Here is a 20947-nt window from a genome sequence, read left to right as displayed (position 1 = left end):
CAACCAACACCCAGACATGGAAGCCACAAGAACCAGTCAACCCAGTATGAGGGGGGTGGCCCTTGCGTCTCCTCCGAAGCGGCTTCCCCCAAAAGGGCACTGCTGCCTCTGGTGTTGCTGCCGCCCCGCATCAGAGCTGGGCAGATAAGAGTCTTCCCAGGGCGCTCGGGCCCAGCTGGCTCGAATCGGCCGTAATTAGCCCGGGGGAGTTTTCCCTTTCCCTCTTCAGCTCCAGCCAGGGGGCGGCTTCTCGCTGGCAGCAAGGCAGGCCCAGGCCGGGCCAATAAGGGGGTAGGTTGGTTCACCTGCCTCTGTTCGATGTCCCGGCTGCCTTCCCCTGCCTGGTCCAGGCTTCGAATGAATGTTTCTCCTCATTACTTTGCGGGTGGGAGATTTAAAATAAAAAAAATCTTCCTGGCTGTAAAGCCTAACCCCCCGCCTCCCCCCCCCCCCAATATCTTCTACTCTGGCTGGTGCCAGCCAGAAAAACTTCGAATGATGCAGTGGAATGATGCTGCTTCACTCTTCCTCAACCGCACTTAGGACTGCAGCGTAAAGCAGTCTTATGCACAGCTAACAAAGCAAGTAGAAATTAGCAGCTGCTCTCCTGAAGTCAGTTTTATGCAAACTTACATGATTGGCTAAATGGGTATGCATAAAAGTGACTTTTAAAAATATTTCATCTGGGAATGTATTCTTGTTTCTTACATGGTGATCAGTTTTTTTTAGTTTGTTTTGCAAAATGAAGAACCTATTTAAATACCTTTTTAGTATTCACTGACAATTGTTAGCCAATATCTCAAAATACGTAACTTTTCTAATATGCCAGGCTTCAGGGTCACTCTGATTTTACTGTTAATGTTATGTTTCAGTTATTGTCACAAACACTATGACAGAAGCAAAGATGGCAACAAAGATGTGAGTAGCTTATTTTCCATCACCTTGACATTGACAAAATGTGCTTCTCCAAGGCCAGATTCGATAAGACATTTGTAATGTAGTTAGGCCTGGTGTGCTTCATTTTTAGAAAATAAATAGTCCACAGGGGTGGGGGAGCCAGTTTCGGACCGCGATGTGGGGGGATGGGGGCTTTAAACCTCCCCCTCACTGCACTCCCTGTCAGAATCACACCTCTCGTGCACCTCCTATTTGCAATGGGAAGAAAGTTTCCATTGGCACCAATTTGAGTTTTCCTCCCATTGTGAATAGCAGGTTTGTGTGAGGGGGGTGGGCAGCTGATTCTGATCAGGACCATGGTGGGGAGGCAAAGATTTAAAGGACCCCTAACACATGTCACAGTCCTGATCTGGTTTTCTCCCCCACCTCCTGCCCTGTGCTGAAATTTATTTTTTTTAAAGCAAGTACACCAGGGCAACTGTAATGAGTGTCGCTTTCAGTTTGGCCCCTTAATGGTCCAGTTTCTGTTACATAGTTTGTAATCCATTCCATGGGTAGTAATCAAGGTTTTATCTTGGGAACAAATGTGCTTGCTAGACCTGGAATTTTACAAGCATCCAGATCTTACAAACACTTCAGTATTGTATCGCTGCAATAGGCTGCTTTGTATACCCAGAAGTCTAGTTTTGCCACACTTCTACCGGTATATTAGCAAACTTCTATTCTTAGAGTGTGGGTGCTTATGTAGTCAAAACAGTGCCATCCATGATGTCCAAGAGGGACATCAGCAAGCTTGGAAGGAAGCCACGTTTTGCAAAAATGTGAAATAACCTTAGGAACAACCCCCCCCCCCCCCCAGCTTAATGAGGATTGAGCGGGCTCAGGGGCCACAGAATGCTGGCTGACTGTTGGAGGGGGAAAGGAAAATGGCATGAAATATTGTGGAAGAAGGCATAGCTGTCTGGAACCCTGAACAAGAGCACTCCATATCACAGTTTTTTATTAGTTAGGGGACAATCCTATACATGTTTAGACAGAAGAAAGTCCTACAACTCCCAGCATTCCCCAGCCAGCCATGTTGGCTGGGGAATGCTAGATATTGTAGGACTTTCTTCTGTGTAAACATGCATAGGGTTGCACCCTTATTTATTTATACTGTTTATATACTGCTTGATACCATAAGATAATTTTGTTGTAAGTCCCACTTTTAAGTTATGTGTCACTCATTAATTTTTTAGAAGCTCTGTCAGTTAGGACTTTTCTCACAATTCCTCAATGTCTAATCCAGAAGAATACATTTAGTGAATTCAATTTCTAAACAATGCTTCATAAATAACACTTTATGCGTGTTTTGATTGAGAAGGTAAAATTAAATGTTGAGAAGCAAAAAGAGCAGGATAGGCACAGGAATGTTTATCTCCCCCCCCCCCCCATTAACTGGCAAACAGGGAAATACATTTAGTATCAAATTGAATAGCTGTTTAAAATGCGATAAAGGACACTGGGAAAGTATCAGTAAACAAAATACATTTTTACATGAAAAAGTAGCTTTTTATTATTTAGTTGGCAAGGTATCATGTTAGGTTGATTTGTTTCAGTAGTGCTTACCACCATATTTAATTGAAAAACAAAACCAGGCAAATAGCCACTAAAGTTTGTGGAACTTGGGATTGGAGTAACTTAAAAGGTGAGGTCGCATTGATCCAGCTATCTGTTCTGAGTGCAGGAGCGCTGATGCACACACCACCCAGAATATCTTCCCCCACTCAAATGAAGCTAAACTACTAATGCATCCTTTTTGTTGATACAGATCAGTTCTGTCTTCTGAAATGAATGTGAATCTCTATCTGTCCAGCAGCTCTCTGTGTATAACAAACAGCAGAATCCAACAGGGCGCTTATGCCCCCACTGATTCTTTTCCGCCCTGCTGATTCCCTTCCACAAGTGGTGGTCTTGTGAATTGCATTACGCAAGCAGGACCCAACTCGTATTCAAGTGAGATTTAGTGCTTCTTAGGGAAGCCCTGAAACAAGCAGAAACAAGCATTTCTGCTCTTTTTGGGTTGCCCTGGAAATGCTAAATCACTATTGTGCAATTGGTGGGGGCTGTTTGCACAACGCAGTCAGCAGGGCATAAGAGCCTGCTCCGTTGGATTCTCCTACTGTACCACTTGATAATAAACTTTTGTACACGAGGCTGTTAATCCACTCTATCTACTTTTGGTTTTGTCGCAGAACTGAGATCCGACCACTACACGAAGAGCATTTCCTTTCCTGCTTTTCTGCTACATAGCCTCTAAGTGGCACTGTGGTATAGCAAAATAGTGCAATTATGCAACTGGAAAAAATGTTTTCTTTCACTTTCACAAATAATACTGCATTTTCTCAGGTCTAAAAAAGCTCGCTGAAAGTGCTGTTTAAAAACAGAAGTCAAATTGGAGGGTCACAGCATCATTTAAAGAACCCATAAACAATTGTGAGTAGGGAATGACAAGTGCACAATAAATGCCACGTGTATAAAAGCTCAGTGTTTCAATGTGTTAGATATACATTCCTGTTTATATACCCATCATTTAATTTTAGCCAGAGCTTGTCTGAAGCTGTAAATGCTTTATCAAGACAAAAGTACTGCTGCAAGATTTACAGTGTAATCCTATACATGTCTGCTCAGAAGTAAGCCCTATTGACTTCAATGGGACTTGGCCTCAGGTAAGTGTGTATAGGAGTGCAGGCTTAATGGGCTTTTCTCAGTTGGGGATTGGCATGCTTAGTGCCAGATCTTGGTGTGTGTGTGTGTGCGTGTTTTTTTTTTTTAGTTCAGTGGTTTGTTTTATGTCAAACAGGTATACTTGTCTCTGCTCCGGATGTATCTCTCACCACCTAGTGTTCATTGCTTGGGACCAATCAAGATGGAACTATTGGAGCCTCAAGCCAATCTCCTGGCTGCATTGCAGGTTTTGGAGCTTCATCACAGCAAACTAGACACTACCAAAGTAAGAACTCATTTATTTTTATATAAAGAATCTGTATCTCACAACTAATGTACACATAACTTGTGAATCTGTAAACAGAATTTTGGGAAATGTGTTTCCTTCTTACTCATGGCCATGATAGATGCTAGGGGGAAATAAAGTCAAAATGACTGGTTGGAATATTGAAACTATCTTTTGGAAGAATCTTTTTTTTTAATAAATTGTTTTACTGTGAATTTCAACAAAACAAACAAAAAACATAACAAAACCAAATATATCTATCTATCTATATATATCAATCAAACAATGTATTCTAAAACCCTCAGTTTTGAATTATTACAGAGAAAAAAGGGAAAAAATAGATTACACATAAACTTCAGTAAAAGCAGATGAAATATCCACACATAAGCCCATTTGCAAGTTACGCCTATATACCACTCTTTCAAATGTTGCTAGCATTGTTAAGTCTTCAATCCATGGCATTATAGGTGGTGAGCTTTCATCCTTTTAGTATCATAGTATCGGTCTTTTAGCAACCAAAAGGGCCCGAAAGATCCATTTACACGCTGGTCATGTGTTACATTCCAAGAAGCGGGTAAGTAATTTAAAAGAACATTTACATCAGTAAATATTAAGGAGCTTTCCAATAAAAAATTTATCCGTATAATAACTTCCTTCCAAAAGGAGGCAACCATTGGGCATTTCCAAAACATATGAATAAGAGAAGCATTGACTGCATTACACCTCCAACAATTAGCCGAATTTGACAAACCTTTATTAAAAAGACATTGTGGCGTCCAGTAGACCCAAAACAAAAGTTTTTGCTGGATAAGGCGTAACCTAAGATCTGTTGAGATGTCTGATACAGACACCAAAATGGCAGTCCATTGATTAAACAAAATAGGACGTTCCAATTCCCTGCTCCATTCCTGCTGTAAACCACTTGTATCATATTTATTCACTGATATTTATAAACATGAATTGTAGGTCGATGTAACTGATCAGCTTCAATGAGTATTTCCAGTAGCGAAGGAGACTCCAAAGCAGTAAAAGCAGCAGGACCGAATCTAGATACCAACAAATGTTTCAATTGCAAGTACTGGCCATTCCGCTGTACCAGGCAAATCACTTTGATCTCGCAAAGCTGAAAATAACAAGAACTCATTGTCAACCCCCACTAATTGATCCAGGGTAAAGATCATTTTATCTGTCCAGGTCCGCTTTAAAAACATTTCCTTTCCAATTCTGAAATCTGGATTTCTCCATAAAGTCATTTTAGCATGGGAAAATGGGTCAAACTGTAATTGACGTAAAATTATATACTAGATTTCTCTAACTGCCAAAATTGTGGGAGGAGCTCTCTCTGCCTTAATATGCCAAGAACGTAATGCTATCCACTTAAAGAGAGGCTCCAGACAAGAAGGTTCCAACACTGACCAAGGTGGAAAATCTAATCTAAGTGGAAAAGACCAAAATTTAGTACAAGTCAGCAAATAGGCCCAAATGTACATAGCTAGATCTGGAAAACCAAACCTGCCTTCATTAATTGGAAGTTGCATCCTTTTCAAATATATTCTTGGTGGAAAGGAACCCCAAAAGAATTTACGAAACAAAGCATTAAGTTTTTGGAAATATTTGCCAGGTATAAGTGTAGGGATCCCACGTATAACATAAATAATTCAAGGTATGGTATTCTTCTTAAGTGTATTCACCTTACACAAACTCAACTTTAAACATGCCCATCTATCAATATCTCGTGTAATATCATTAATCAACCTAAATTTAACCTAATCATTTGAGATATATCTCTAGGGATAATTATTCCCAAATAAGTAATAAACTCTGGGCACCTTTGAAATTGCCAATTGGCTAATACACTAGAGTATACCCTATCTCCAATCGGCATTATTTCTGAATTTGACCAATTAATTGAATAGCTGGACAATTCACCAAAGGTATTAATCAATTTCACCAAAGCTGGAACCGACGACTGGAGTCTCGAGATAAACAGCAAAAGATCATCAGCATAAAGGCTAATTTCACATTCTAGAACAAAATGGACAAATCCATGAATACTACTATTTTGTCTAATAGCACATGCCAGGGGTTCCAAGTAGGGATGTACGAAAGTCACTTACCTTGAACGAAATTTGATTCGCGGTGGGGGGGAGGCGCTCCGTCCCTCCCCCTCCGAAATTCTGGCCGGGGGGGAAGGCGCTCCGTCCCTCCACCCCTGAATCCTGGCCGGCCGGGCCGCAAATGGTGGCGGCCGTAGCCGCCGCCGTTTGCGTCCCTGCAGTCAGCCATGATAGGCTATGTAAATGTTTACGTAGCCTATCACGGCTGAGTAAAAAACAAACAAACACAAAACTGCGCGTACGCAAATTTGCATTCCTTATTTTGGCACGTCTAGCCTACGTAAACATTTACGTAGACTACGGCAAAAATAAGGGGAACGCAAATAGCATAGACGCTACGCTATTTGTGTTCCCCTTATTTTCGCCGTAGTCTACGTAAATGTTTACGTAGACTAGACGTGCCAAAATAAGGAACGCAAATGGCAGCGCCCATGGGTGCCGCCATTTGCGTATGCGCGGGTTTTTTTTTTACTCAGCCGTGATAGGCTACGTAAACATTTACGTAGCCTATCACGGTATTTTTTAAAAATCTAGCTGTGATAGGCTACGTAAATCTTTACGTAGCCTATCACGTTTTTTTTTTACTGGAAATGGTGGCGGCGGCAGCCGGTCGGAAGACCGGCTGCCGCACTGTTGCTGCCGCCGCCGCCAAGAGGATTCGCCCAAGGTAAGTCCCGTCCCGGGGGGGGCGGGGGGGCAGACAGTTTCGCCACCAATTTTGGGGGGCCGAGTGCGCTGGTATTCGGCCTCCCTGAGATTCGTGGCGAAATTCTCTGACATCCCTAGTTCCAAGTGTAAGTTGACTAACAATGGGGAAAGTGGACAACCTTGTCTGGTTCCCTGCTTGAGTAAAAAAAAAAGAAGAAGCTGAAAATAAACCGTTAGTCGTTACTCTTGCTGTTGGAGTTGAGTATAAGATTTTAACCCATTTCAAAAATTATATAGGAAAACCAAAATTCGTCAGTGTAATAAAAATAAATGTTCAGTGAATTTTGTCAAAGGCCTTTTCTGCATCCAAGGAAATGATGGCCACCTGGTCAGATCTTTCAGAGTTTAAAGCAACTAGATCAACAACTAATCTAAGATTATCCGCCCCCTGTCTATTTTTAATAAATCCCACCTGGTCTGGTCTAACCAATGACTTGTTGCAATCTATCGGCCATGACTTGTTGCAGTCTGTTGGCCAAGATTGCTGTTAATGTTTTGATATCTACATTGATTAATTATATAGGTTGATAAGTTAGCACAATGGGTATGATCCTTGCTTGGCTTAGGACTCACAGTAATATAAGTGTCATTTAACGATGAAGAAAGGGAGCCCGCCTCAAAAATATGGTTATAGAGGCGATACAACTTTGGGACTAAAAAACTAGAAAATGTTTTATATCATTCAACTGGGAATCCATCTGGTCTGGGTGATTTCCCAGTATTCATTTTCATTATTGCATTCATAAATTCCTCTAAAAGCAGAGGAGCTAAAAGGAGCTGTTGTTGTGAAGAATCTAAACATGGAAGATTAATCTGAGAAAAAAAAGCATCCATATCTTGCTCTGGTATCTTATTACCAGTACTATATATATCAGAATACAACTTTAAAAATTGTGAGTTTATGTCTGTGGGATATACTTTGCCACTCTCATCTTTAATGGCTGAAATAAGATTTTGATGTTGGTGCTGTTTAAGACGATGTATGAGGATCTTACTAGGATGTTCACCATTTCCCCAATATTTCTGTCGTAGACAGGTCAGAGCAAATTCCGCCTGTTGTGAAAGAATATTATTGAGCTTGTGCTTAGTATTCTTGATACTAAGCTCTTGATAAAGTTGTGCTGTAGGAGAAGTGGCAAACTGAGTTATATGAGATTTCAGCTTCTTGTGTAAAAGCATCTGTTGAGTTTTTTTTAAGCTTCTTTTGATAAGAAACATAAGAGATAATTCAGCCCCTTATAAAAGCTTTACTAGCCTCCTACTCAGTGGTGCATGAAGCCGCTGTACCCTCATTAATATTAAAGTGCTCTGTTAATTCAGCTAGCATCTGAGTTTTAAACTTCTCATCATTAAGAAGAGAAACATTAAAACACCAAAGACCGGGGCCCCTAGGAGTATCAGAAAATTGCAGTTCCAAACATACTGGGGCATGATCTGACACTACCAATATGTCAATCTTGCAATCTTTGATTTGACATACTAAAGATGTAGAAATAAAAAAGGAAAAATCAAAAAGTAGTCTAATCTAAAACAATTATGGTGAACTGGTGAAATAAAAGTATACTCTCTATCAGCAGGATAAAAAATTCTCCAAATATCAGTTAAACCATATTCTTTTGGACAAATCTTAACACAATGATTTCTCTGCTGTACTAATTACCCTTTTGTTGTATTTTAGGCAATAAATCTCCTCCCAGCAAATACTGAAATTGGTGAGATCCGAATCTTCCTAGAAAAAGTCCTTGAAGAAAATGCCCAGAAGAAGCGATTCAATCAAGTTCTTAAAAACCTCCTCCATGCTGAATACCTGAGGGTATGTATCCATATTTCTCATCTGAGATTATCAAGGGGAAAGTTTAAATCAGATATTAGGGTGTATATAAGTGAACACTACCTGAACAGATGTGATAAAAAAAGGTAAATTGTATTATCAAAAGGACAAAAATCCCATACTCAGTAAAAGATCCCTTCCATATGTCTTCAGGCTATCTATCTGCAAGGGATTGTTTTACTCTAATAGTTTTTATTATGCCATAGGTACAGGAGGAACGGATTTTACATCAGCAAGTGAAATGTATAATCACAGAGGAAAAGCTTTGCAGTGTGTGTAAAAAGAAGATTGGAAATAGGTATGTTAAATTGCCTTAAAGAAACCTGTAGTTTGGAAATTGTTTTTTCCACCAGAAAGCTTACATGGAAGAGCAGCAGTGGACTACGATGGCTGTTGAGGCATTTTAATAATATTTACAATTCTCCTACACTGCACTCCTAGGCATGTTTACTTAGAAGTCCCACTGAATTCAATGGCACTTTCCTTTTAGTACGTATGCTTAGAATTGTAGGCAAACAACCTCACTGAAACAATGCAGTTCTCTGTAGTGAGCAATTGGGGATATATGTGCAGATCTGTCTTTTCAAATTCTGTGGTCCTCTTGGAATCTTAAATGAAGTGTGGTTGTGCAGGTGAAGCAGCTCTTACACAATATGCATAAACTCCATTCAGGCCAGCTCAGATTTTTCAGGCTTTTAAAAAATATGGTTGGCTCTGGAAATTGGTATGAGCTGTTGAGTTGTTAACTTCGAAATGAGGTTTAGTTAGATGTTTTTTTTCAAGCTGTTCTGACTCAAAATTTCTAGTTTTGACTTTACAAGAGAAGCAGGCTTGAAACATGTTTAGATTTGCAGCTCTATCCTGTACAGCTCAATGGGGTTTACTCCAAGTAAGTGTGCATAGGATTGCAGCCTCAAAATGTGACTGTGTGAGTCACTTATTATTATCTTATTATCTTGAACAAAGATTTCACAAGATTCTTCATCCCAGCCATTGTTCTGAACTTCCTACTGCTTTTTTCATGGGTGTCTTTTTTATCTTGTCTTAGGTTTTTAAGGGTACAATCCTATCCTAGCTGAGTATCCAGTGCAGGGAGGGAGTAGAGTGGTGTCCCTGTACTCCAGCCACCCTGCATTTCTCCCATCTAGAAACAGCTCCTCAAAGGGAGAGGGAAGGAGGATGGGGCAGCCATAGGAAGTGGCGTGGGGCAGCCATAGGAAGTGGCGTAGTGCAGCCGTCCTGGTCTCCTCCCCGCCCCAGGGAACGCCCCCTTTTCCCCGTCTCCGCACTCCATTTTCCAAGTGCAGAGAGGTAGCTGGTGCAGTTCTTCCTGTGCCAGCTATGAGGGGGGAAAGAGGTGGGGAGTGCAGTTTCCTGTCTCCGAGCTCAGAGCCAGGAAACCGAATTATCCTATCCCCTGCATCTGCCAGCACTGTCTGGTGGGCATAGGATTGCTCTCTAAATCTGTTTTTTTTAATCTGTACATATTACAGCAAGAAATCACACACCTGTTATTGACCTCATTGCTAAAGATCAGACCCCTGCTCTTCCCTCTCGTTGTGTATAATCCTAGCCATTTGCAATCTCACAATATTCTGTTACCATTTTAAAATGTTGCATAGCCTAGCAGAGTTGGCAGTATACGTATGATTTCTTAGCTGTCTTTGTGGCTTTAAGAAAAAAATTAAGTTGTCTGAAATATTAGATAAACGGCTTCTAATAGCAACAAGAGATGGAAAACATAAGGTTGTACAAGAACAGAAAGAGACAATGACATGGGGAACAAGACATTAAAAGATGCAGCAGGATGAGATATTGCTGCAGATGTAACCTCAGAAAAGTATTAATTTTTGTAAGCGATGCAACTTCTATGCATTTCAGATCAAGTGTGGCTCTGTTGTGAAGAGGAGAAATAATTAAGATTATATAATAGCTATATTTAAACTGATACGTTTTCTTTCTTCCAATAGTGCCTTTGCCCGCTATCCCAATGCAATGGTTGTGCATTATTTCTGTTCCAAAGAAGTTGGAGCAGGAGACACCTGAAAGAACCGTCATGCATAATATTGACTATGATAGCCATGATGCTCGCATGGAAGGAAAGAGAAGAACGTTAGACAAGCAATTGACATCTCTAAGGAATCTTCTGAGGCATGTTGCTTGCAAACAATTTGAGCCCCCTGTTGCTTTACCAGATGACTTCACTTGTAATCTGCCAATATTGGCTGTGTAGGAAAACAGACATCTAACTATTCTTCGATATTGTGATCAAAGATCGGCAGCAGGTTAACCTCATAGCACTTCAGCATGAGGAAGAATGAAAACTAAATAGCAATGAGTTACTAATGCACTTCAGCTTTTGCAACAATTCTCATTCCAAGGAAGACAAAGTCATGTTAAAAATGATATTAAGAAGGCAAAAATAGATTTTGTGGGATTCTACATTGCGATCATAGATGTGAAAAATTCTTATGTCATAGTTTAATCAGCACTGCATTGAGATCTACTTTAATTAGCAATTTGGAGGCTATTTGGAGGCAGGTACTTCCAGCAACTCTGTACCTAGATTTTCCTTCCACCTATTATTCGGAATATTGACCAGAAAACTTTATCCTTTTTTCCTGTTGTGGTTGTCACCACTAATATAATAAAGTTCCCAGGGAATTAATCTCATACAATATGATCAGAACTGGCAAATGTGTATTTTTTAGTTTTGTTTTTGAGAGGTATGTAAATACGAATGGGTGTACTATTTGCACTGTGTACAGTTCTTTCCATTATGAATGGAATGAAAAGTGACAGTGGTTTTCTGAAGGTAGGGATGGGTGGGAAACTAGCACCTGCACTTGTATCAACAAGTTAAAAGAGTAACCTCTTAAACTTTAAGGCACAGGGCACAAGCCTCTCATGTTTAGACAGAAAAAAGTCCTACAACTCCCAGTATACTCCAGCCAGCCATGCTGCCTGGGGGATGCTGGGAGTTGTAGGACTCTTTTCTGTCTAAACATGTGTAGGATTACACCCTTAAAGAATCTCACTTATAAAGAGGGTGTCTTTTCTGTATTGCTTGAATATCTGGTCTACACTTTGGAGACACCATTGCATTAAAATGCAGTTTAGTCTCTATGCACTCTCCAGCTTTGAGGAAAGCAGACACTTGTTTTGATGTCAGTATTTTGAGTTCACCCTGCTACTCTTCTGTGGCTTTATATACCCAGATCACTTTAATACAGGAAAATACTGGGTTGCCCTCACAGGCTGTAATATTTTTGTCTACCATATTGTTTCAAAAGTCTTATCTATTGCAAATGTAATTAAAATGTATTTGAGTGTTCACATGGAAGTAAAAAAGTGAGCAGCAAGTCCTAGCTCTTCATGTTAGGCGCAATTGGTTCAGAGTATCGAAATGGAGAAATTACCTCAACATTTCAGTCCAGCTATTTATTTTTAACTTTTTAAAGTACTTGTTAGCATTCAGTGATTTGGGGCATAGGGAAGTATCCAATCAGACACTAGCCCTAATGTAAATTATGTTGTGCTAGTGTAAGGGACCTCTAGTGCAACACCAATAATGTTAGCTGGCGTGACAGGATTTCCCATGCCAGCTAACATTATTGGCATCGCACTAGAGGTCCTTTATGCTAGAACAATGTAATTTACGTTAGCGCTTATGTCCAATTGGGATACTACTAAAATTCAGCATTGTCCTCAGACAAGTGTGTTGCGGGAGTAAAGGTTCTGTAATAATACATGTCTACTAATATCTCAAGTTAACTTGCTGAAGCGCAATGATAAACTTAATGCATAATTTGATCTGCTGCAAAACAGGACTTCTGTAATATCTGCTTCCCTGGCTACCTTAACTACATTTCCAGTGAAGTTATCTGTTTCTGTGTTAAGTGCAGTAAATACCAATTGTATCTTACTGCTGAGTTTGGGATTTGTTCTCGTGCTGAAATTAAAATGTTTTTGGTACTTTGAATTTCTCATATTTCAAGGAGAGAACTACAGTGCAACCAGATCTTGTTTATGTATTTGTCCAGTACCTTTATTTCTAGATTAGACCAGGTATTGCGGTTGCAGATTGGGTGAGATTTTCATATATAATGGGTCAGCAAAAGGAAGCTATTCTATAGAAACTATGATCTGTGCAGACCATTCTGACACAGCTTATGATACGTCTGCTGCCAATAAAGCTGTGTGCTATACTGAGGTTTATCAATGTACTTTTCTCCTTCTCAGTGAAGTTTTTATGTACCTCAGTTCAGCCTCATTGTGTACTTTTGGCAGAGATCTGGCTTGTGCTATACTTGCCTGCTGGTAGTCTTGCACAAAATCTCGGCCTTACTAACTGTACAGCAGGTTTATTTAAAGCAATAAATTATTTAAAAGTTCTGGGTAATCGGCATGTTCTACCTTTTTTCCATATAATAGATATAGATATATGTATTTTATTTTCAGAATTAATGGTATGTATTAGTACTACCCAACATTAATCTCTAATTTCTATTAAGATTGTTACTAAAGATTGTGTGATTCACACTAACGATGTTGACAATCCAGTTCCAAAATATGAGGTGCAGGCTCTGGGCAACATCACTGCTTCTGAAACTTGAGCCACAGGACCTTCCTGTTTTATAAACCTGCTGAAGGTTGTTTTTTTTTTTTTTTAATCATGCTTGACTATTATTTTGGGAGCTATTCCCATATAGGCTGAATTTTTAAACATGAGTGTTATTTTCCCTTCAGATTTTGTTGATCTATGAAAACAAAAGCTGGAAAACCTGTTTCTTCTTAAGTTTTTAAAATTTTAACATGATTTTCATGTTAATACAGGACCAGATGCAGATAAATAAAGTGTTCCAGTTGATCATTTTTCCATTGATTTTTAATCCCAAGCAGCTCCATTGATAGGTCTACCCAGGAATAAATGGGTTGTGGCTTGCGGGCAAAGTACTTAGATTTCTATTTTGACATGGTATGAGAGATGGCTACTGGTTTCCATTTTTAATGTATTTAAAATCAATTTTGTTCTCTGCCCTGGCACCTTCCTCCAGCGAAGAGACTCATTTGGATCTTGATTCCCTCTGCCAATAGAATGAGCTCTTCTGTTTGCGGAGGACCAACTCTGGATCCAACCCACTGTTCCCAAAGTAGACTCACTGAAATGGTTATATGGTAGCCAAAATGGTGGTCCAGTTATTCCCATCTCTTCTCTCCATTGGTGAGGTGGATTCTTTGGTTCAAAAGAAGTACCATATGATGAATAGCTGTGAAATAAACTGTGAAGAATGGTTCGCCACCATAACTAAAGGAGTCTTATGAACAGAAGAATAACTTTAAAATGTATATCCTGGCTGTAGTCTAAAGAACCATGTAAGTATATAAAAAGAAAGCAGACGTGCAGCTGAAGTTCTTCCTGTTCCACAGCCAACAAGGCAATCTACTTAGGGCACAGTCCTATGGCTGCTAGACAGCCATAGGATTGTTCGGTTTCCAGGAACCAACCGTGGAGACCGCGCTCTGAGGTCGGTTCCTGGAAAAATGCCTCCCCACCCCCTTCCATGCCACCTCGTAGGATCGTCCCTGGGCTCCGTGCTTGTAAGCAGTGTGGAGCGGGGCAAAGGGGGGCGTTCCTGGGGGAGGGGCAGGGAGTGCGGAAATGCCAGTACAATGCTTCCTGTGCATTGTTTGCCTGCCTGCCCGCCCCTGGCTTCGAAGTCCCATGGCTAGAGAGCTGAAATTGGCTGTCTAGCCATGAATGCAGGGTAGCCGGAGCGTGAAGGAGTTTGGAGGCAACCGCCTATCCTGATAAGATTGCTCCCTTAGCAAACACCAGGGTGTCTCATTGGCTTCATAAGCTACAGGCAGCAGTGAAGACTAAGGAAAAACTCTTTACTTGGGATTACTTGGCATACTTATAAATGGCTCCTTTTTGGATTTTGGCCCCAGTTGAATAGGTGGTTGAACAACTGTTACATACTATCTGCCACATAGCAGCAACACATTTTTTTGGTTTACAAACTAGACATTTAAATATGTTTGCTCATAACACACAGCACTATGTGCTCATCTGACCTGTGAAATGAACTGATCCCTGTTGCCTCCAAATTAATGTGTTCCACACAATCTTCCTCAGGTACAGAATAATCTGTAAAAAAACAAAACAGTTTGATCTGATACTTTTTAAAAATGATAATGATTAATAGAATAAAATTTCACCTAGGTAGTAATAGCAAATACCACAAATTTGTTCCAGGCAGATATTATTTTAAACAATAGAAGCAGGGCTCTACAGTCATCCTGTGTATCTTGTTTGGTATAACTTCTCCATCTACCATTAATCTGTAACATTTCTCTACAACTACATTTCCTTTCCCTCTGTATATTTGTTCTGTCTAAACCAGCCTGGAAGATTAACTTTGTAATGCATTTTTTGTATTTTTGTTCTGATCATTTCAGCCTGAAGAAGTGTTTTGCAAGCTTCAACATTTACCTAATCCTTTAGCAATGCCACCACTGAACTGATCCAGTGAAATAATTGCTACCCAATGGACCTCAACTCATTAAAAGGCACTGAGATTGCATAAGTATGGACAACTGTAATCTCCTTTCTCACTTGGGCAATTGATACATGTGGTCACAGCACAGTCTTCTGCATTACTTTGTGTGGTTGAGGGTCTATATGATGAAAAATAATTTGCAGAAATAAGACATGCCAAGCACAATCTTTGAAAGCAATTATTACTCAAGGAGCCAGCAGCGCACACAGCTGAGTTTCAACAAGCATCCCTCATATTGCCAGAATTTGGGTCTGGGCAGCCTTCCCGTTTTGGACACAAACAGCAAAACAACTATAGCTTTAATTGTTGGCCTTCCAATTACATTTGTAAGAGGCAGGTGTGTTCTCTACCTCAAACCAATATTGTGGAAACAAAACTGAATATGCATTCCAAAAAACTGAGGCACATTTTTGTAATTATAGATTTTTGTAGACTATTGAGCCCCTGCTTTTATTCTTAAAATGTGTTTGTAGCTCTAATAATTTCAGAGAGAAGAACATGTGCAGATAAAATGCTTCAAGATCCAGAATACAGAAGCATAGATTCTTCGCTTGCTAAGGTGTTTCTATTCTGTGTGTGTTTTTAGTGAGGCAGTCATAAGAGGCTCATAGAGTTCATTTAAAATCACATTTAAAACCATAACAGAGAGAATAAATACCAAATAACACAGCAGATAAAACTAACTGCAGCAGCATAAAATACCCAAGGAACCATGAATCCCTTCTTATTGTAATCAATCTGCATTTTCTAGATCCGTAAGTAAGATTGTTCAAGGGCTACCTCAATATTTTCATGTCTGAGACTATCGCAATAAGGTGCCATTTACCAAATTTGTTAAAATTATATAGAAGTGTGGCAAATGTGGTTGCCCCTTCATGGATCACTGCCTTGTTGTGGCGAAGGGGCTTGTGTAACTCAGTGAAGCCATAAGCTATGCCATGTAGGGCAACCCAAGATGGACAGATCATAGTGGAGAGTTCTGACAAAATGTGGTCCACTGGAGAAGGAAATGGCAACCCACTCCAGTATTCTTGCCAAGAAAACCCCATGGAACGTATCACAAGGCTGAAAGATATGACGCTGGAAGATGAGCCCCTCAAGTCGGAAGGTGTCCAATATACTACTGGGGAAGAGCAGAGGGAATTTCCAAGTAGTGCCAGAAAGAGTGAAGCGGCTGGGCCAAAGCTGAAAGGACACTCAGCTGTGGATGTGGCTGGTGGTGAAAAGAAAATCCGATGCTGTAAAGAACAATATTGTTTAAATATTGTTTAGGAACCTGGAATGTAAGGTCAATGAATCAAGGTAAGCCGGAGGTGGTCAAACATGAGATGGCAAGATTGAACATCGACATCTTGGGAATCAGTGAACTAAAATGGACAAGCATGGGAGAATTAAATTCAGGTGACCATTATGCCTACTACTGTGGGCAAGAATCCCTTAGAAGAAATGGAGTAGCACTCATAGGCAACAAAAGGGTGGGAAAAGCGGTACTGGGGTACAGTCTCAAAAATGATAGAAAGATCTCAGTACGAATCCAAGGCAAACCATTCAACATCACAGTAATTCAAGTCTATGCCCCAACCACTGATGCCGAAGAAGCTGAGGTTGATCAGTTCTATGAAGACCTACAACACCTTCTAGAACTAACACCAAAAAAAGATGTCCTCTTCATCATAGGGGATTGGAATGCTAAAGTAGGAAGTCAAGAAATCACCGGGATACAAAATGAAGCAGGACAAAGGCGAATAGAGTTTTGCCAAGAGAACACACTGATCATAGCAAACACTGTTTTCCAACAGCACTAGAGGCGACTCTACACATGGACATCACCAGATGGTCAATATCGAAATCAGATTGATTATGTACTTTGCAGCCAAAGATGGAGAAGCTCTATACAGTCAGTAAAAACAAGACCTGGAGCTGACTGTGGCTCAGATCATGAGCTGCTTCTTGCAAAATTTCGGCTTAAATTGAAGAACGTAGGGAAAACCACTAAACCATTCAGGTATGACCTCAATCTTATCCCTTATGAATATACAGTGGAGGTGAGGAATAGATTTCAGGGATTAGACCTGATAGACAGAGTGCCTGAGGAACTATGGACGGAGGTCTGTAACATTGTTCAGGAGGCAGCAACGAAATCCATCCCAAAGAAAAAGAAATGCAAGAGTGGCTGTCTAAGAAGGCTTTACAAGTAGCTGAGGAGAGAAGGGAAGCGAAAAGCAAGGGAGAAAGGGGAAGATATACCCAACTGAATGCAGAGTTCCAGAGAATAGCAAGGAGAGACAAGAAGGCCTTCTTAAATGAACAATGCAAAGAAATGGAGGAAAACAACAGAATGGGAAAGACTAGAGATCTTTTTTTCAAGAAAATTGGAGATCTCAAGGGAATGTTTTATGCAAAGATGGGCATGATAAAGGACAAAGAAGGCAGGGACGTAACAGAAGAAGAGGTGGAAAGAATACACAGAAGAACTATACAGGAAAGATCTGAATGTCCCTGATAGCCATGATAGTGCGGTCACTGAACTTGAGCCGGACATCCTAGAGAGTGAAGTCAAGTGGGTCTTAGGAAGCATTAGTAACAACAAAGCTAGTGGAGATGACAGTATTCCAGCTGTGCTATTTAAAATCCTAAAAGATGATGCTGTTAAAGTGCTGCACTCAATATGCCAACACATTTGGAACACTCAACAGTGGCCACAAGACTGGAAAAGGTCAGTTTACATTCCAATTCCAAAGAAGGTCAATGCCAGAGTGTTCAAACTACTGTACAGTTGTGCTCATTTCACATGCCAGCAAGGTTATGCTCAAAATCCTACAAGCTAGGTTTCAGCAGCATGTGAACCGAGAACGACCGGAAGTACAAGCTGAGTTTCGAAGAGGCAGAGGAACTAGAGATCAAATCGCCAACATTCGCTGGATCATGGAGAAAGCAAGAGAATTCCAGAAAAACATCTATTTCTGCTTCATTGACTACTCTAAAGCCTTTGATTGTGTGGATCACAACAAACTGTGGCAAATTCTTAAAGAGATGGGAGTTGCAGACCATCTTACCTGTCTCCTGAGAAACCTGTACGAGGGACAAGAAGAAACAGAAAGAATCGGACATGGAACAACTGATAGGTTCAAAATTGGGAAAGGAGTACGACAAGGCTGTATATTGTCGCCCTGCTTATTTAACTTATATGCAGAGTACATCATGAGAAACGCCAGGTTGGATGAATCAGAGGTCGGAATTAAGACTGCCGGGAGAATTATCAACAACCTCAAATTCGCAGACGATACTACCCTAATGTCAGAAAGCGAAGAGGATCTAAAGAGCCTCATGTTGAGGGTGAAAGTGGAGAGTGCAAAAGCTGGTCTGAAACTCAACATAAAAAAACCTAAGATCATGGCATCTGGCCCCATCACTTTCTGGCATATAGAAGGGGAAGAAATGGAAGCAATGACAGATTTTATTTTCTTGGGCTCCAAGATCACCGCAGACAGTGACTGTAGCCATGAAATTAAAAGACGCTTGCTCCTTGGGAGGAAAGCTATGGCAAACCTAGACAGCATAGTCAGAAGCAGAGACATCACCTCGCCGACAAAGGTCCGTATAATCAAAGCTGAGGTTTTCCCAGTAGTAATGTATGGCTGTGAGAGCTGGACTATAAGGAAGGCTGAGCACTGAAGAATTGATGCTTTCGCACTGTGGTGCTGGAGAAGACTCTTACGAGTCCCCTGGACTGCAAGGAGGTCAAATCAGTCCATCCTAAAGGAAATCAACCCTGACTGCTCATTGGAAGGACAGATACTGAAGCTGAAGCTCAAATATTTTGGCCACCTAATGCAAAGAGAAAACTCCCTGGAAAAGACACTGATGCTGGGAAAGATTGAAGGCAAAAGGAGAAGGGGGCGGCAGAGGATGAGATGGCTAGATAGCATCACCGATGCAATGAATATGAACTTGAGCACACTCCGGGAGAGAGCGGAGGACAGGAAGGCCTGGTGTGCTATGGTCCACGGGGTCACGAAGAGTCGGACAAGACTGAACGACTGAACAACAAATGTAGTTGAGTAAAAAGTAGGGATGTACGAAAATTTCGCCACAGATCTCGGGGAGGCCGAATGCCAGCGCATTCGGCCCCCTGAAATCGTTGGCGGAACGGCCTGCCCCCCCGGGACGAGATTTACCTTGGGCAGATCTTCCTGGCGGCGGCGGCTCCGGCGGCGGTTCGGAGGTGGCGGCTGGTCTTCCGACCGGCTGCCGCTGCTGCCATTTCCAGTTTAAAAAAAAAAAATGCGATAGGCTACGTAAATGTTTACGTAGCCTATCATGTCTGACTTTAAAAAACACACACACGCACGTATGCAAATGGCGGCGGCCATGGCCGCCGCCATTTGCGTTCCTTATTTTGGCACGTCTTAGTCTACGTAAACATTTACATAGACTAAGACGGCGAAAATAAGGGGAACGCAAGTAGTGTAGTGTCTGCTACGCTATTTGCGTTCCCCTTATTTTCGCCGGCTTAGTCTACGTAAATGTTTATGTAGACTAAGACGTGCCAAAATAAGGAACACAAATGGTGGCGGCCGTGGCCACCGCCATTTGCGTACGTGCGTTTTTTTTTTTTAAGTCAGACATGATAGGCTACGTAAACATTTTTTAAGTCAGCCGTGATAGGCTACGTAAACATTTACATAGCCTATCACGGCTGACTGCAGGGATGCAAACGGTGGCGGCTACGGCCGCCACCATTTGCGTCCCTGCTAGCCAGCGGCAGGATGTCCGGCTGCTGGTGGAGCCAGCTGGCGGCTCCGCAGAATCCCTGCGGAGCACAGCCGGCCGGCCAGGATTCCAGGAGGGGAGGAACGGAGTGCCTCCCTCCGGCGAGGATTCCGGGAGGAGGGATGGAACGCCTCCCCCCCAACCATAAACATAATCCGCGAAAGGTAAGTGCCTTTTGTACATCCCTAGTAAAAAGGTATAAATTGTCTGCAAGCTGCACAAATCCTGGAAACTTTTCTCCCAATCCAAGCGATGGCAAGGAATGCTACAGATGTCCAAGCCTGCATATTTATATTGTGCTTAAGCATTTTAGGGTGTAATCCTATCTGTGCTTAGACAGAAAAAAAGTCCTACAACTCCCAGGGAATGCTGGGAGTTGAAGGACTTTTTTCTGCCTGAACATGCATAGCATTGTGACCTTAGTAAACTATTTAAGGTCAGCAATTCCTAGAGTGAGGCACTTCCTTTTTCATCTCCATTATGTTTATGTACAGTGTATGTCAGTGCACATCATCTGCAACTGGGTGATGCAGCATTCCTAGACTCATAGCACATTGGGAGGGTTACATAGGAGGTTGCCTTATACTGAGTATTAATATGCAAATATGACATAGAAAGCTGCCTTATACTGAGTCAGACCATTGGTCCATCTAGCCCAGTATTGACACTGACTGGCACTTTTAGGCAGCCCTAGCTGGAGATGCCAGGGACTGAAGCTGGGACCGTCTGCATGCAAAACGTGCTCTACCACTGAGCTACAGTCCTTCCCTGATGGTCAGAACAAATCCTGCCAGACTAATCTGATCTCATTATTTGATCAGGTAACCTCCCTTGTGGACTGTTGGAATGCTGTGGACGTATCTCGACTTCAGCAAAGCTTTCGACAAAGTGCCCCATGATATCCTGATAAGCAAACAAGCTCAAAGTGGGCTAGATGAAACAACCATCAGTTGGATCTACAGTTGGCTACAGAATCGGACTCAGAGTGCTTATCAATGGTACCTTCTCAAACTGAAGAGAAGTAACAAGTGGCGTACCACAGGGCTCAGTCCTGGGCCCGGTGCTC

The 20947-nt window shown here is 41.4% G+C and overlaps 1 protein-coding gene across 6 annotated transcripts in view; it reads left to right on the top strand.

The window, feature by feature from the left end:
• The window catches only part of VPS39 (VPS39 subunit of HOPS complex), a 52821-nt gene extending 40351 nt beyond the window's left edge, over positions 1-12470 (top strand). For 4 of the 6 annotated variants that reach the window (XM_084846505.1, XM_084846478.1, XM_084846491.1 and 1 more), the window contains 5 exons: positions 873-918; positions 3740-3889; positions 8393-8527; positions 8752-8843; positions 10516-12470. In XM_084846505.1, coding sequence (XP_084702631.1) covers positions 873-918; positions 3740-3889; positions 8393-8527; positions 8752-8843; positions 10516-10591 — 499 coding nt within the window. In that variant the 3' untranslated portion in view covers positions 10592-12470. Of the gene's footprint in view, positions 1-872; positions 919-3479; positions 3588-3739; positions 3890-8392; positions 8528-8751; positions 8844-10515 lie in introns of those variants that run through there. The other 2 variants (XR_014789510.1, XM_084846514.1) reach the window with 2 other exon arrangements.
• Positions 12471-20947: the final 8477 nt, after the last annotated feature.

Source organism: Heloderma suspectum, chromosome 1 (assembly GCF_057233095.1).
Source record: "Heloderma suspectum isolate Gila_16-S chromosome 1, 16-S_ref, whole genome shotgun sequence".
Taxonomy (NCBI): domain Eukaryota; kingdom Metazoa; phylum Chordata; class Lepidosauria; order Squamata; family Helodermatidae; genus Heloderma; species Heloderma suspectum.
Note: the sequence above shows the minus strand (reverse complement) of the source record. Positions and strands in the feature narration are given on the sequence as shown.